The sequence below is a fragment of the Sycon ciliatum genome, chromosome 1, assembly GCF_964019385.1.
Source record: "Sycon ciliatum chromosome 1, ocSycCili1.1, whole genome shotgun sequence".
In the NCBI taxonomy this organism is placed as follows: domain Eukaryota; kingdom Metazoa; phylum Porifera; class Calcarea; order Leucosolenida; family Sycettidae; genus Sycon; species Sycon ciliatum.
Genome location: NC_088643.1, coordinates 57,322,342 through 57,337,098, shown reverse-complemented (window position 1 = coordinate 57,337,098; position 14,757 = coordinate 57,322,342). Strand labels below are relative to the sequence as shown.

At 47.9% G+C, this 14,757-nt stretch overlaps 1 protein-coding gene and 1 non-coding gene across 2 annotated transcripts in view; both read right to left on the bottom strand.

The window, feature by feature from the left end:
• Positions 1–14,757, bottom strand: part of LOC135804518 (ubiquitin carboxyl-terminal hydrolase 48-like) — a 47,224-nt gene that overhangs the window by 19,839 nt on the left and 12,628 nt on the right. Inside the window, exons 8-17 of the mRNA XM_065318405.1 lie at positions 10,841–10,965; positions 8,251–8,359; positions 6,791–6,924; positions 6,403–6,479; positions 6,090–6,193; positions 5,756–5,837; positions 5,372–5,470; positions 4,456–4,556; positions 699–774; positions 178–295 (exon numbers count right to left, since the gene is read on the bottom strand). Coding sequence (XP_065174477.1) covers positions 178–295; positions 699–774; positions 4,456–4,556; positions 5,372–5,470; positions 5,756–5,837; positions 6,090–6,193; positions 6,403–6,479; positions 6,791–6,924; positions 8,251–8,359; positions 10,841–10,965 — 1,025 coding nt within the window. The remainder of the gene's footprint in view (positions 1–177; positions 296–698; positions 775–4,455; positions 4,557–5,371; positions 5,471–5,755; positions 5,838–6,089; positions 6,194–6,402; positions 6,480–6,790; positions 6,925–8,250; positions 8,360–10,840; positions 10,966–14,757) is intronic.
• Trnar-ucu (transfer RNA arginine (anticodon UCU)) lies at positions 868–963 on the bottom strand. The gene is made up of 2 exons: positions 926–963; positions 868–903 (listed from the first exon to the last, which is right to left on the bottom strand). It is a non-coding gene; the product is annotated as a tRNA-Arg (tRNA).

Sequence of the window (14,757 nt, the reverse complement as noted above, 5' to 3'; positions counted from 1 at the left end):
CAGATTGGATCTAGCCGTGTTACCTCGCCATTCAGTTGACTATGGTTGAGGAGGGCTGCCGACTGTTTAAATTCATTTCTACAGGCTGGCACTACAATCAGTCATGTGCCTTGTCAATGAGAACCTCTACAACGGGTGTTGCGTCACCCACCAGCCAATGACCTGTTCTGCACTTACTTGCCATGCACACAGCGGATGTCGCTGTCAGAGAGCGCGTCAACAGCCTCGTCGCTGGTCTCTTCGTCGAGCCACGTCTGCAGCCAAGACGTCTTGATGAAGCGAAAGTCCTTGTCCGCTGAAAAGACACATGCACACACACACGCATGCATGCACACACACACACACACACACACACACACACACACACACGCATGCATGCACACACACACACGCCCACACACACACACACACACACACACACACACACACACACACACACACACACAACTTAGACGGCCCTCACAGATGAGGTGATGAGAGCAATGCCCCAGCAAAAGTCAAAGCAAACAGCAACTCATGCTGGGATTGTACCATTCAACAGCCTGCAAAGCTGGAGAATTGACTGCCAGGCTTATCAAATATCAAGTGTAATAAAGCGAAAACAAAAAATAAATGTCAGCAGGGTTCTAGCAACGCCTAACCGTAACCGGACCATACCTGACAAAATCCCATGGTTCGCCAGAGAAACACACACTTACCAGGTGTCACGTTGAGCAGGGAGTACAAAGTCTGCTTCTCTAATCGCTTCTGGCGACCGGATTCAACATTCTCCATCTACAGTCACAGACGGAAAGAAGAAAAAGAAAAAGAAAAAAAGGAGATCACTTCTTGTGAATACGAAAAAATCAAACTGAAGAAAAAATAATGTACCCCCGGTGGGATTCGAACCCACAACCTTTGAATGCCGTCAAGCAGCTAGCCCGATTAGAAGTCCAATGCGCTAATCCATTGCGCCACGGGGGTGACTGATTTTTCCTCAAGTCATCAGCTGAGATAAAGCAAAGCACTGCATCCTCCTCCAGGGTCAGCAGCAAAGTTTTGAAGTTTTGAAAAAGTTTGGATTTTAGAATTTAATAAATTTTCCAGGTCTGGAAAAAGTTTTGAAAAGGCGCTAGCTACTTTTGAAAATGTTTGGAAAAAGTTTTGAATTTCGTTTTTTTGGCCGCGGAAGTGCAAGTGGCCGTTTCGACGATGAGTCGTACCAAGAGTACATGAAAACCAGAGTGTGCAGCTTGGGGCTTTTTCTACTATGGGTGTCACGGCGGAATACCGTGATTACATCATATTCGGCACAGATCTGAGGCGGGAAGTGGCGTTGTGCGTACAACTGAGCTGCAGTTGTGCAGAAAGGGACCTGCTTGAATCCTGCTTGTACGCACTACATCACTAAAGTGATGTAGTCACGGAACTCTGCCGTGACAGCAACCCATCCGAGCTGCACACTCTGGTTTTCATGTACTCTTGGTCGTACCGGTAGTGAAGGCTTTACGGGCGATAGGCGGTGTTCACTGCATGGACACAGTCAGTGCAGCTCAAGCGCGCGACCGGTGCAGACTTTGCCCGTTTTTTCGTTGGTCGAAGAAGTTTGTTTTGAGGCTTGCGCTCGACCTTGATTCTTGAAGTCGGGAGAGCAGGGAATATGCCGTGATGACAGTTGTCGGTAAGTCACAGTTGTTCTGTTGTGCAGTGAGTCGAGTTGTCACTTGTGTCTTGTAGTGAAAGTAGTAGTTGTGCGTTTAGTAATGTATTTCGTGTAGTCCTCATGCCTGGTTGTGCCTTCTCGGATACATGGCTAAGCAAAGAGAAGTATCGCTCTTGGATTGCCCCCATGCCGTCTTATCGGCACAAGGCGCGCTGCAAACTCTGCAGCAAGGATATTGAGCTGGGCTCCATGGGAGAAGCTGCATTGGTCAGCCATATGACCAGCAAAAAGCACGCCGAGCGAGCGAAGCTTCGATCTGGACTATCTATTGCAAACTTCTTCCCATCGTCTTGTACCCCTGCATCCTCGACGGCTACGTCTTCTGCTGCTGCTACGCCGGACCTCCGCAACTGCGACGGTGTGACAACCACGCAAACGCTCTCTGCGGAGATATGCTGGGCCCTGAACGTCGTCACGAAACACCAGTTGTTCCGGTCCAGCGACAAGTCAGCAGCTCTTCTTCAGAAGATGTTTCCCGACAGCGGCATAGCTGCTAAGTTTTCGTGTGGCAAACGGAAGTGCAATTATTTGTCGACGTTCGGGCTCGCTCCGTATTTCGAGTTGCTGCTGCTGTCGAATGTGAAGAACAATGACTATGTTGTCCTGTTTGACGAAAGCCTTAATTACGTTACCCAGTCTAAACAGCTGGACGTCCTTGTTCGTATTTGGGACGTGGATCGTGTCTCGACTCGATACTTTACTTCCAAGTTTCTCGGTCTCGCGCGGGCAGAGACGTTGGAGGATGAGCTGCTTGACAGCTGTCATTCCCTCCACCTTTCTTCAAACGTAACGTACGCTATCCTCGTACAGAAATGGAAACATTGTAAAGAGCAGTTCCACTTTTGACAAGAAGACTTTGTGTGAAGTTGTAGCTTCACTCTTCGTGGGCGTCCCAATCCGAGAACCAGAAATTTCTGGTTCCCACCTAAAACGCATTTTCCCGCTAGATCTGCTGGCTCGCACTATAAAATTGTATATAATCTGTATGCATTCACTGAACCACAGTGCCTGCCTCATGAACCACAGCGCCCACTTCATCAACCATGGTAATTATAGTACACGCTGCAGCAGCACTTGTCTTGCCACACCATTATGGAGTTTAAGTTCTTCTTTTTTTTTCCCCAAGATACTGCACTTTCTAGCCTATATAAGCACACAATCTCTTTAGAAACTCATCCTTCTCTGACGAGGCCTAACGAGGCCGAAACTAGTAAGATAAATGGAAATGTTTTACTCTTGGGATTGTGCCCCTTGGCTGGTGTGTCTGCGTATGCATGTCTGCGTATGCACGACTGTTCCGTTCTGTCACAGAACAGTGTCGGAGTTCCATCTCCTCTCAATCCGCAGCTCTGTGCGGCGAGAAGAAGTTGTCTTTCAGTGTACGCAAAGTCAGTGGTGTGTGCTAGAGTTATTTCTAGCCTGTGTGCAGAACTGATTGCTGCTTCATCATGCGGAGCGTACCAGAATTAATCCGTCCGGGCCGTTTGATTCGTGGGGCCACTTCGAGATGGCACTGTCCCAAATAGGGATACAACATAGGAAAAGAAGAAGTACGATGATCTAGTACACACACAGATGTACCAGTATTTCTGTTGCTGTTACAGTTTCCGTTGTGACACCATGGTACTCTAATTTCAGAAATTTTCGGTGCTCAATATTTTCGGTATGAAGGCAAAATGCCAGGTTAGGTGAACAGAAATTTTAGGTACAGAGAAGCAGTTCCCTATTGGATTATTTGTATTTTTTTTTTTTTTTTTTTATGGAGGTTCCCTATTGGATAGTATGTGTGCTGGTGGTTGTTCGGTGTATTGAAATTTTAGGTGTGAAACAGATGCACCAAAAGTACCGAAAATAAAAGTTCATCGAAAATTCGTGAAATTACAGTAATCAAAACGCTCGTTGTTCACGAGTCACTGAACCTTACGCATAAAGCCTAGGTCACATTCGACGCAACGCTGACGGTACGGGACGTAAGGGCCTGCCGGGAAGGCCGGGGTGAGCTGTAAGATCGTGTACGATTCGTACGACACATGCTGCAGTCGCGGCGTTGTTCAACAGCGAACGGCGCGAGTCATAAGGCACAGTCCGTGATGTGACTTTGCACCTAATTTCTTGTTTTTCAGGACTTCTTTTTAATTATTTCCCCTTGAATGAAGCGGAATCAAGTTCACAATACCAGTTTTTCACAAAGACCAAAAAAGTAGCTTTGAAAGGTGTGCCATTCGAATAATAGCTCCAGGAAATGATAAAACAGATCGTCTGTCACGCTCCTGAACTATCCCTAAATACTATAAGTGACATCAGATTGTATCTTGCTAAAACTCAACTCAAGTCGCGTTAGCCATTCTGCGAGTTATCATGGGAAGCGCAGTGTTCGAAATGCTAATAATTTCCAACTACAAATCGAGAGCAGTCGGCGCACGACGCCGTCAGACTGTCCCGTCGCTTCCCGACGATCCTTACGTCGCGTCCCGTCGCGCCCCGTCGAATGTTAACTAGGTTTTACACAATTCGAACACGAAACGAAATCAATTTTGTTTCGTGTACAAGCTACTGAACCCTAAAGCTAGCAGCCGTGGCTTGAAAAGGAATGGGTTTCAATTTTCAAGATAATATGCCAGATTTCCAAAGTCTTTGTTTCATACATTTTCCACAGTAGCACACTCAAACTGGTCGGATCAGCAGGTGTGCTGGCCGTCACACTTGCAAGATTGAACCAGTAGCAGTAACAGCGTGTTTGCAAGGATACCAACCTGACAGCACTTGGTGTTCTCGATCCAATCTTCTAACTCCTCATTGTCCTTGTCAACAAGTGACTTCACCTCTTCCGGTGGCGACGAGAGCAGAGTGGCCGCTGGAAAATCACGTGGTGCATACACACACACACACACACACACACACACACACACACACACACACACACACACACACACATACACCCGCGCACACACATACAGGCACACACATAAACATACGAAATAAAGCGCCGTGGAACCTGGCTACGTCAGACGCTACTACATGGCGTTTTTGCATAGCTTCTGGTATTCGGAATACAGATGAATGAAGACACACTCCAGTGTTTCGACTACTAGTTTGTAGTACCTACATGTACACGACGGCCATTTGCTGGTGTGGTGATCGGACTACGCTGACTACTGTAAAAGCCATACCGGTATACTGTAAAAGCAGAAATTTTCGGTGGTGTAATATTTTCGGTATTCTCCAAAATCGGCGGTTCGGTAGAGGGAAATTTTCGGTAAAACCCGTTTTCCAGGTAGGTGTACTAGTACTACATGTATACAGAATTGGTTGTACCGAAATTTTCGGTGGGTTTTATTTTCGGTGAAAATTGTCGGCACCGAAGTTACCAAAAATAAAACACCACCAAAAATTTCTGCTTTTACAGTATATTATAACAAAGTGCTAACTCTAACGAGTTACCGAGGAGAAATCTGTCGTTAAAATAGAAATCGTTATACAGAAATCGATACATATACTGTCCTATTGAGCGTTGAGAATAAGTAAGAATCGTTACCTTTGGTACGCGTAAACAAGTCAATTTTGGGAAATCGTTATATATGCGCCTCGTTAGAATAATGGCTTTTACAGTAGATACGAGCTACGCGCCTGCCAGCATACACCAAGAACTACAGACAGTTCCAGCAATACCGGGTTGTGACGCAGTGCGGCGAGTGTAGACCAGCATGTACGCATCATTGGAGGTGTGCCAGCCCTTCTGCGTCTTCCTGCCTTTCAGCTTGCCCACGTCTAGGAGAATGCAGACAAGCAGAGGCAGACCCACGACGCACGACACACACAGTCACAGACACACACAGAGTATGTACCCACACGCCCATTACCATCAACACACTCACAAGTGCAAGGTACCTGTAGAAAGAGAGCGATAAATCATGAAAATGTGCGCAGTCTTTTGAAACGGACGGTTGTCACTTTTACAATGTTCTGCTAAATCAGAGGGACCGACAGGACGTTGGAGAAGAAAGCAGGATACACAATAATGATACATTGTGTGTACACTACGCCTGTACTTACCCATCTTATTAAGGCCTAGGTGCAACTTGCTACCGCTCATCACTTCAGTGCTCTCGTCATTGAATTGCCACCACTGTTTGGTCTGCAGAGTGGAACAAGAGAGGAGAATACATATTCATCCACCGGGAATATCGTCGGTAGAACCCAAAGACGAATCCCCCTGTGACTAACATACAAGATGGACAACGGGGAGGGGGAGAGAGAGACACACAGAGAGAGAGACACAGAGAGAGAGAGACAGAGAGAGACAGAACTTAACCATTGGCTACGATAACACCGCAGCATTGAGAAGGAAATTGAGGAAAAAACATGGGCAGGACGTATAGCAACTCACCTCGGTGTTCTGGATGTGTGCCACATAGTGACCAGAGTAAGCGCTAGGTCCACAATGAATTAGCACACCTGTTAGGTCATACATGCTCTCAGTGGTCCCACCACCTGACGGCAACAGCAGCAGAAAAATAAACAACGAAACAGCGACACCTTAGGAAGAGAACACAAACACAATGTAGCAGGAACTTGAGTGCAATTTACTGCGCATTCAACATTCACCATCCATCTATTGTAGGTATCAGAGAATACAGTTTAGGGCAACAGCAAACAAGTGAGCATTGAAGTGGGAACACAGCAAGTTCGGTGTCTCTTACGGTGGACAAACTCTGACATATCCAGCTCCTCTGGAAACTGGCACCATGACTTTGCCTTCTTCTTCTGAAACGTCTTCCTGCAAGCAAAGATAATACACTTTTCACATCAAACACAACAAGGAACACACGTCTATCTCCTTCTCGATCATAGTCTTCTCTCTCATTCTCATTTATATTCTAAAATTGTGTGTGCGTGCGTGCGTGTGTGTGCGTGCGTGCGTGTGCACGGGAGTCTGTGAAGCCAGAGTGCTACAGAAAAAAGCCATACGCACCACAACAAACCATGTAGTTACAGAATTTCGTGAAGCTGGCATTGTCCTAGATCCTAACCCGTGCCCCCCTCCCCCAACACCAAACACACATACACACAACGAAAACACACTCGTACCTATCAAAAATAAATCGCATCAGCTGAAAGTTGAGGACCGGCGGCAATGTTAAGAGCTCCATATGTCGAGTGCCATCACGTTTCTTTGCACAACGACCACAGGAATACTGGTTGTCACCATCCAGAATTTCCTCCTAAGGATCAGATAGGAGTGACAGAAAAAGGAAGAGAGAAATTATGCACTTCAGGTTGTCGTCGGGTTTGGGCCTAGGCACCGCATGCCAACCGGTGTCAATGCTAAGATGGTACTATTTAAATGAACTCGCGATAGCAGGAAGCAGAATGCTGTGAAGCGCAGTCAGCGCTACTACGGCCACACGGCACCAGCCAATGCTAACCCCAACCCCATGTCACCAATAAGCCTTTTGCGCGTTGTACAGATGCACGAAATCCCGTAGAATCCCGTAGAACCTAATGGGTGCTGAATGTGCAGGACCCTATTGTGTTTTCTGCTATTTCCACTAAGAAATGGGCCCTGAAGGATTTCAAACGAAACCCTTTTCTGACAAAGATCTAGCTAGTTATTAGTTCTAACGAAAGTGAAGAAGCTGGAAAAGGGATTGTTTGCCATTAATTACGAAGCTAAAATAGGTCAAATGCGCATGCATAGCACACAATGAACGCCCAATCGGGGCTGTACACACCTACGCCCTAGTACTGAACTTCGTACATCTGTACAACGCGCAAAGGCTTATACAGTCAACTTTGCGAATAACGACATTCGGCGGGGCATCGGAAAAATGTCCTTATTCGCGAAGTGTCCTTATACCCGAAGTCCCATTTGAATGTATGTGAACTCATATTTTTGTATCGTGTGACAGGCATATCAAAATGAAGCTCTTTTCATGCTCTATGCCAACGTGTACCCCATTTTCATATTACAATTGAAAGGAACTATAAAGTCGATATGGAAGGGAAATAGATTGTTTCAAATTAGCCTTTCGCAAGTTTTGGAGCCATCTACAGGGACATGTACATGACATGTTTGATGATTACTGTACAATCATGTATAGTAGACCTACAACTACAGGACATTGTAGTTGCGCTGATCACTCCAACATGTATTAGAAGCAAAAAATAAAAAGCACCCCCCCCCCCCCCCCCCCCTGGCTGCATCTGCTTGCATTGTGCCTTTATCCATCGCCATGCATGGCATGGGTTCTGGTACTTCTGCATGACAGGTACTTGAAATAGCTGTCAAAAGCCCAGAAAGTCGTTATTCAAGCAGTGAATATGACCTTGGGGCACTAAAAGCATGTCGTTATTCGCGAATTGTCGTTATTCAGATAGTCGTTGTATCCGAAGTTAAATGTACACAGTTAGATGGGACTTTGCTCTGGGCATAGAAATTCTATCGTTATTCGCGAATTGTCGTTATATCCGCAGTCGTTATTAGCGAAGTTGACTGTACAGGGTAGGTACACCACAAGTAGAAGTAGATACAGCATTGAAGCAAGTACCTTCAAGTAGTCCCGTAGACAATCCGTCAGACTGTCATGCTGCTGGATGGAGAGGTCCAGCTGATAGAACGTCGATGGGTTCACGTTTTTAGCCGAGCATGATGCACACCTGGCAAACAACACACAGCACGTGCACACACGTGCATGTACAGTACACACACACATGTGCATGCACACACACGCACACACACACACGCACACACACATGCTCGCGCATAAGTACACAAAAGCTACAAACGTACAATGTCCAAGATACGTGTCGGACAACTAGTTACTTCAGACAGGCCATCAACTTAGTCTTTGTTTACATTCGCGAATGGTAGACCTTTTCGGAGCTCCGCCTTCAAAACCCCTTTGTTGGTCATTTTTCTTGTTGGATAGTAACTCCTCATGCCAATTTTGTAAGAGTAAGAGAAGTGTATATGTAGTAGGTCTGCAAAAGGTAGTTCTAACCTAAGCCGCGGTCCAGGCACCCCTACCGCTGCTCTGCGCACAGCTACTGGAGGTTCGTCCAGTGCCGCGTTATCTTCACGAAACGAGGCCCCCGTGGACATGATGAAAGAATTTAGGATGTGTACGATGGAGTTGTTAGAACGGCTGGCAAAACTTGGTGACTCAGGTTGCAGACTTAACCACGCAGGTGACAGCTCTGAAGGCAAGACTTGGTGAGCTGGAGCAGGAAACACACAGACCTTGCCGCTACCTTGAAAGAGGACGCCAGCAGTAGGAGTACAGTGCACGGTGGACCAGTTGGTGTATCATTGACCTCGGATGCGGCAAATGCAGGATCAGTAGTGCAACTGGAACCATACAACCTCTCCGACATCATTGCTGAGGAGGTGGAGAGGTCAAACCGTACGACCAGCGTCCTAGTACGAGGACTGCCTGCATCGTGGAACGAAAACTTGTCCTTGCATTGTAGTACTCTTTTCAAATGCTCGACCACTCGACCTGCTGGAAGTTGAACGTTTGCGCTCTCGCGCTGCAGAGCATGCGACTCCAGCTCCAGCTCCTGTCAGGGTACGCGTCGGAAACAAGCGCCTCAAGGTGGTGGCGTACAAGGATCGCCTCAGCTTGAAAGTGGACGGACGCGATGTGTACGTAAACAACAACCTGACCCGACAACAGCAAACGCAACAGAAGGTAGTACTACCTAAGCATAAACAACTTCGAGCCAAAAAGGTCAAGTGTTCTCTCTGCCTTACAACGCCATATTGGATGACAAAGGGACATCTCTCTGTCGTCCTATCGTCAAAGCTTCAAGAAGTTCGTCCGTCCTTCTCGTCCTTCATCATTCGTCTCTCCCGTCTCTTGTCAGTTGTTGTCACTGGTGGTACCGGACACGACGTAAAACTGTGCCCAGAAGAAGAAAACTGAACTGAAAAAAGAAGGAACGAAAGAGAGGACGTCAATCGATGTGGCAATTGAATGCGAAGAAGATCATGCCGTCGATGTTGAACAGCGCTCATAATTGACGGACGACATGGCGGCGTGAGGAGTTTCGTTGGTGCGAGGGTACGCGTGTTGTTGTGAACGTGAGGAGTATGTGAATTTTGTATTTTCTGTTCTCCCAACATTTTCTTCTTTTTTATTTGCTCTCCCCGAGGGTGAAGAGGCACCCGCACAGCGCGTGTTCTGTTCGTTTTTTGATTTGCTCTTCGATGAGGATAACTTGAGCCCCCCTCCCCGTTATCCACCTTGTATGTCAGTCTGTCTCTGTCTATCCCTGTCCCCCTCCCCCTCCCTCTCCCTTTCTCTCTCTCTCTCTCGCTTTGTGTGGAAAACTAGCTGCAAAACTTCATCCACGCACCAACTAGAGCGACGTCAAACACCTGCCTTGACCTGGCTCTGTTGAACATCAGCTTCCCATTGCCTAATCCAACGATCATTCCCATGTCAGATCTTACTGATCACCACCTAGTCCGCATTGGTATTGTAATACCGGAATGGCAGCCCCCAGCAACCCAGAGAACTAAGGTTGTGAGAAAACCAGGAATAGATACTATCAACTACTCTCAGTTTAACTTAATGCTGACCTGAATGTTAAGCTCGAGGACGCATCATCATTTTCAACATTGGGACGACCGAACTCACCATCTCCTAACATATATTGCTGCTGTTACTGATACGCATGCTCCATCTAAACAAGTTGGACTACCCCTCTGTCCGAAACCGAAGCCTAAACCGTGGACAACACCAGAGTTACGGAAACTGCTGCAGATCGACGCCTGCTGGGAATTCCCTAGTAAAAGAAGAATATTCACTACATGTACTTTGAGGGAAAGATGCAAACGGGAAAAGTCTGAAGAAAAAATCGATTGTCACCACCAGGATTCGAACCAGAGACTCTCGTTAGAGGCCAGCGATGCTCTAACCACTGAGCTATGGTGTAGCCGTCATCCCAGCAGAGACCGTTCAACATTCTCTTCAGACTTCGTAACTAAAACAAGAATAAATATTTAATAATCACCTCCACAATACGACCATGAAAGGGAGGTGGTGACAGGGCGCTCTCGCGTACTTACGGTATACACACGCACACGCATACGCACACAGACAGACAGACACACATGCACGCACCCCTACTTACTTAGTGACATAAGCAAATCGACCGCCAAACTGATTCTGAATGAGGTTCTTGACACTGGCATTGGACTGCGAAGATAGCTGCGTCTGAAGCAACGAAATGAACAGCTGGCAAAACTCTTGAGCATCCTACAAGTAAACACCAGACCAGAAGAGTAGACGTGAATCGTCAGAAGTATGACTTCCACTCCATTCGAGATGACTTTCCTCAAATGGCAATCCATCTAGATTGCAATGAGTGCTATACCTTTGGGCATGCCTTTAGCGACGCACTGGATTAACGAACAATCATCAGATAAACAGAGAATAGACTGGTGCTAGGATCACCACATCTATACTTATAAAGAAGAGGCACCTGTGACGTGTGTTTGTCTGTGTGTTATGCAGAAGCGCTGCGGAGCAGCGCTGCCCTGAGCACGCGAAGCGTGCGAACAGTGTAGCTAGCGGCCGCAGAAGCACTGAGCACGCGAAGCGTGCGAATCGTGTAGCTAGCGGAAGCAGCCACAGAAGCACTGAGCACGCGAAGCGTGCGAATCGTGTAGCCACCACCACGTGCTGAGCACGCGAAGCGTGCGAACAGTGTAGCTAGCAGACACGATCAGTACGAGTAGCAGTAGCAGCCGCGCGCAGAAGCACTGAGCACGCGAAGCGTGCGAATCGTGTAGCCACCTACCCTAGGCCATAGGTAGCACTAGCAGCCGCACAAGCGCTGCGGACCACGTGAACCGTTCTCTGCAAATAGAAACATCTGCAAAAAAAGGATACAAAAGATCTGCACTGACTGCACTCTGCATCTGATCTGCAGTGAAGAGCGCATCGTGCAGCTACCTTTTCCACGGACCACGTGAACCGTTCTCTGCAAATAGAAAGATCTCCAAAAAAATGATACAAAAGATCTACAGCTTCCTTTTCCGCGTGAACCGTTCTCTGCAAATACAAAAAAACTTGAAGACTTGACCTAGGCGACGCTTTGCACTTTTTCATGTTTTGAGCCGCTTCATCCGCCACCAGGTGATGGACAACCCTGACCAGCCTCCCGAAGGCGTAACAGAAGTCCCTCCTTCTCCTTCCAACGATGAAGAAACTCCCTCACCAGGACTTCAGCGGTCTGGGAAAAGACGCCGCCGGTCCTCATCAATAACGTCGTCCGACGATGAAGAGGCCATTGCCCGCAGACGCGAACAAGCCAGGGTTCGAATGCAGAGGGCAAGGTCACAGGAAACTGAAGAACAGGCTGATCGCCGCAGACTTCTAAATCGTCGACAAACTGCTGCGACACGCTCTCAGGAGACGCATGAACGAACTCTGGAACGTAGAGACCGTGACTGCCGCCGAACTGCTGAGGCACGTTCGCATGAGACACCTGAGCAGGCAGACCATCGCCGAAGTCAAAGCCGTATGCAAGTTGCCAGAGCGAGGTCACTCGAGACGCAAGGGGACACGGAGGTACGAAGAAGCCAAAATGCTCAGCGGGTGGGAGCACCCCCGGATGAAAATGCATCCGCCACAGGGCCACATCCCCACGAACAGCCTATGGCCACTACGAGAGCAGGTGAGCGTACTGGTAATTTATTTCACCCGTAACATACAGACCATTAAACCAGATATCTGGGGTAAACTGGGCTTCCATTACGACAGCAACTTGGACTATCCCACTCACAGGTCCATCACATTAGGTGGCATGAACGTCCTGTGTAAGCATTGCAAGGCCAGAACGTGGAAAAATGAGCCGCCAGGTATATGTTGCTCAAGTGGAAAAATTGATCTCCCAGACTATGCAGAGCCACCTCAGCCGCTCAAAAACCTGCTTTCTGGCCTTACAACTCAGGAATCCAAGCACTTCCTCCAGAGCATTCGCAAATACAACAGTGCATTCCAAATGACATCATTTGGTGCGAATGAGCAGTACATGGACGGCTTCATGCCAACGTTCAAGGTGAAAGGGCAAATCTTCCACAGACTTGGGTCAATCCTTCCCCCGGCAGGCGAAGAGCACAAGTTCTTGCAAATTTATTTCATGGGCGACAGCGAGCGAGAAACTAGCAGGCGGTGCGAAGTTATTCACAACCTCCACCACGTCACTGTTGCTGACCTGCAGGCGATGCTCCATGCACACAATCCGCACATCGTCAACATCAAGACGGCATTGGATGTTGGCAATGTCCCAGACTTGCGACTGAAGTTGAGCGCAGACCGAGCACCACAAGGTGAACACCCCGGTCGCTTCAATGCACCCACGGTCAATGAAGTTGCCGTTCTGATAGCAGGCGATGCGCATGAAAAGAGGGACATTGTACTGTGTTTGAGAGACGAGTCTGTGAACAGGATAGCGGACACACACAGGTCATACGATTCCTTGCAATACCCTTTGCTGCTGCCGTATGGCGAAGATGGCTATCACTTCCTACATAGGCAGGTCAATGCGCAGACCCGTGTTCCGACTTTTCTTGACTGGGTCGGGTGCAGGAGAACCGGTGTACATACCGAAAATACCCACGACATCCACCAATCTGCCATTCCAACTTCGATGTGTCCAGTTCCCACTCCGTGTCTGCTTTTGCATGACCATAAACAAGTCCCAAGGGCAGTCCCTGAAGGTTGTTGGTTTGGACCTAACAACACCATGCTTTGCTCATGGACAGTTTTATGTGGGTTGCTCACGGGTAGGTAATCCAGACAACCTTCACATTTTGTGAAATGACGGCAAAACGAGAAATGTAGTTTACCCGGCTGCACTACAGTGACTGCACGTCATGCCCACAGGCCTCTAGCAGAAGAAGGTGCCACATACCGCATGGTGTGTGGGGGAGGGGGGAAGGGGGGGGGGGGGGGAGAAGGGGGGATGGGGGGGATGCGGGAGGGGGAGGGGAGGGGGAGTCTCCATAACCATTGCATTTGTCCCTGTAAGATCTCTGTTACCTGCAGCTTCCTCTGATCCAACTGCCTACCGAACCTCCTTCCCTTGCGTCTCCAGTGACCTATGGCTTCCTTGCATTGGGTTTCCACTTTGCCTTTGTTCTGCCTCTTCTGGGGTCTCTTGAGGCCACGCTTTAGCAGTTTCGTGCAGGGCATGGTGTCTCCTGCCTTGAATTTTTTTTGGTGTCTCCTGCGGGTGTGCCGCAGTACTTTGCCGACGATTTGTTGTCATGGCTGACTAATCCCAATAACTGAGAACTCTATACGTGATTCCATTCACTCACCATGCTGCGCATTACTGTTCGCATTATTGTTCGAGGATGAAGCATCCCATCATCCCATATGCTGAACACAAGTACACTCTCTATGTCCAAGCTGCCACATGTACATGTACGTACATGTCTCAACATGCCTAAGGCACAATTTCCCAAAAATTGGACGAGCCTTCACTATTGTAAATCTCAGTTCTATATCTGCTGATAAACAACTACCCGGTCATGCGGTGTTACACAGCAATGTGCTGTTCATGTACTTGCTTCACCTGACTCGCTAGTCGGAGGGTGATGGAAATCAGCGCCAGAACAACCACAGTGAAGGCAAAATCCACAGCGAGATACACTACGCATAAAAGCCACCGCATCCAGTACGAAAGGAGGCAGGTGCACACAAGATGGGTGGTGACGGTCTAAGACTCATGGCAATGGATGGCTGGTTGTCATGGCAATGGATGGCTGGTTGTCATGGCAATAGACGAGTGGTCATGAAAAATTGACTGTGCAATGACACTAGGTCAAAGCTCATCATAATGTACAGACGGGTAGACAGGCTTTCACATGGCTGCCGGCTACTGTAAGACCAGATATTTTAATGTTCGTTAACATTACTGGTCTTACAGTATACTTGGAAAGAAACGCAGAGTACTGCTGGTAGTGTACAGTACAATCCATCATCCACAACATAGTCTACTCTTGCATGCAGTAGAACTGTAACAGATACTTCTCACTG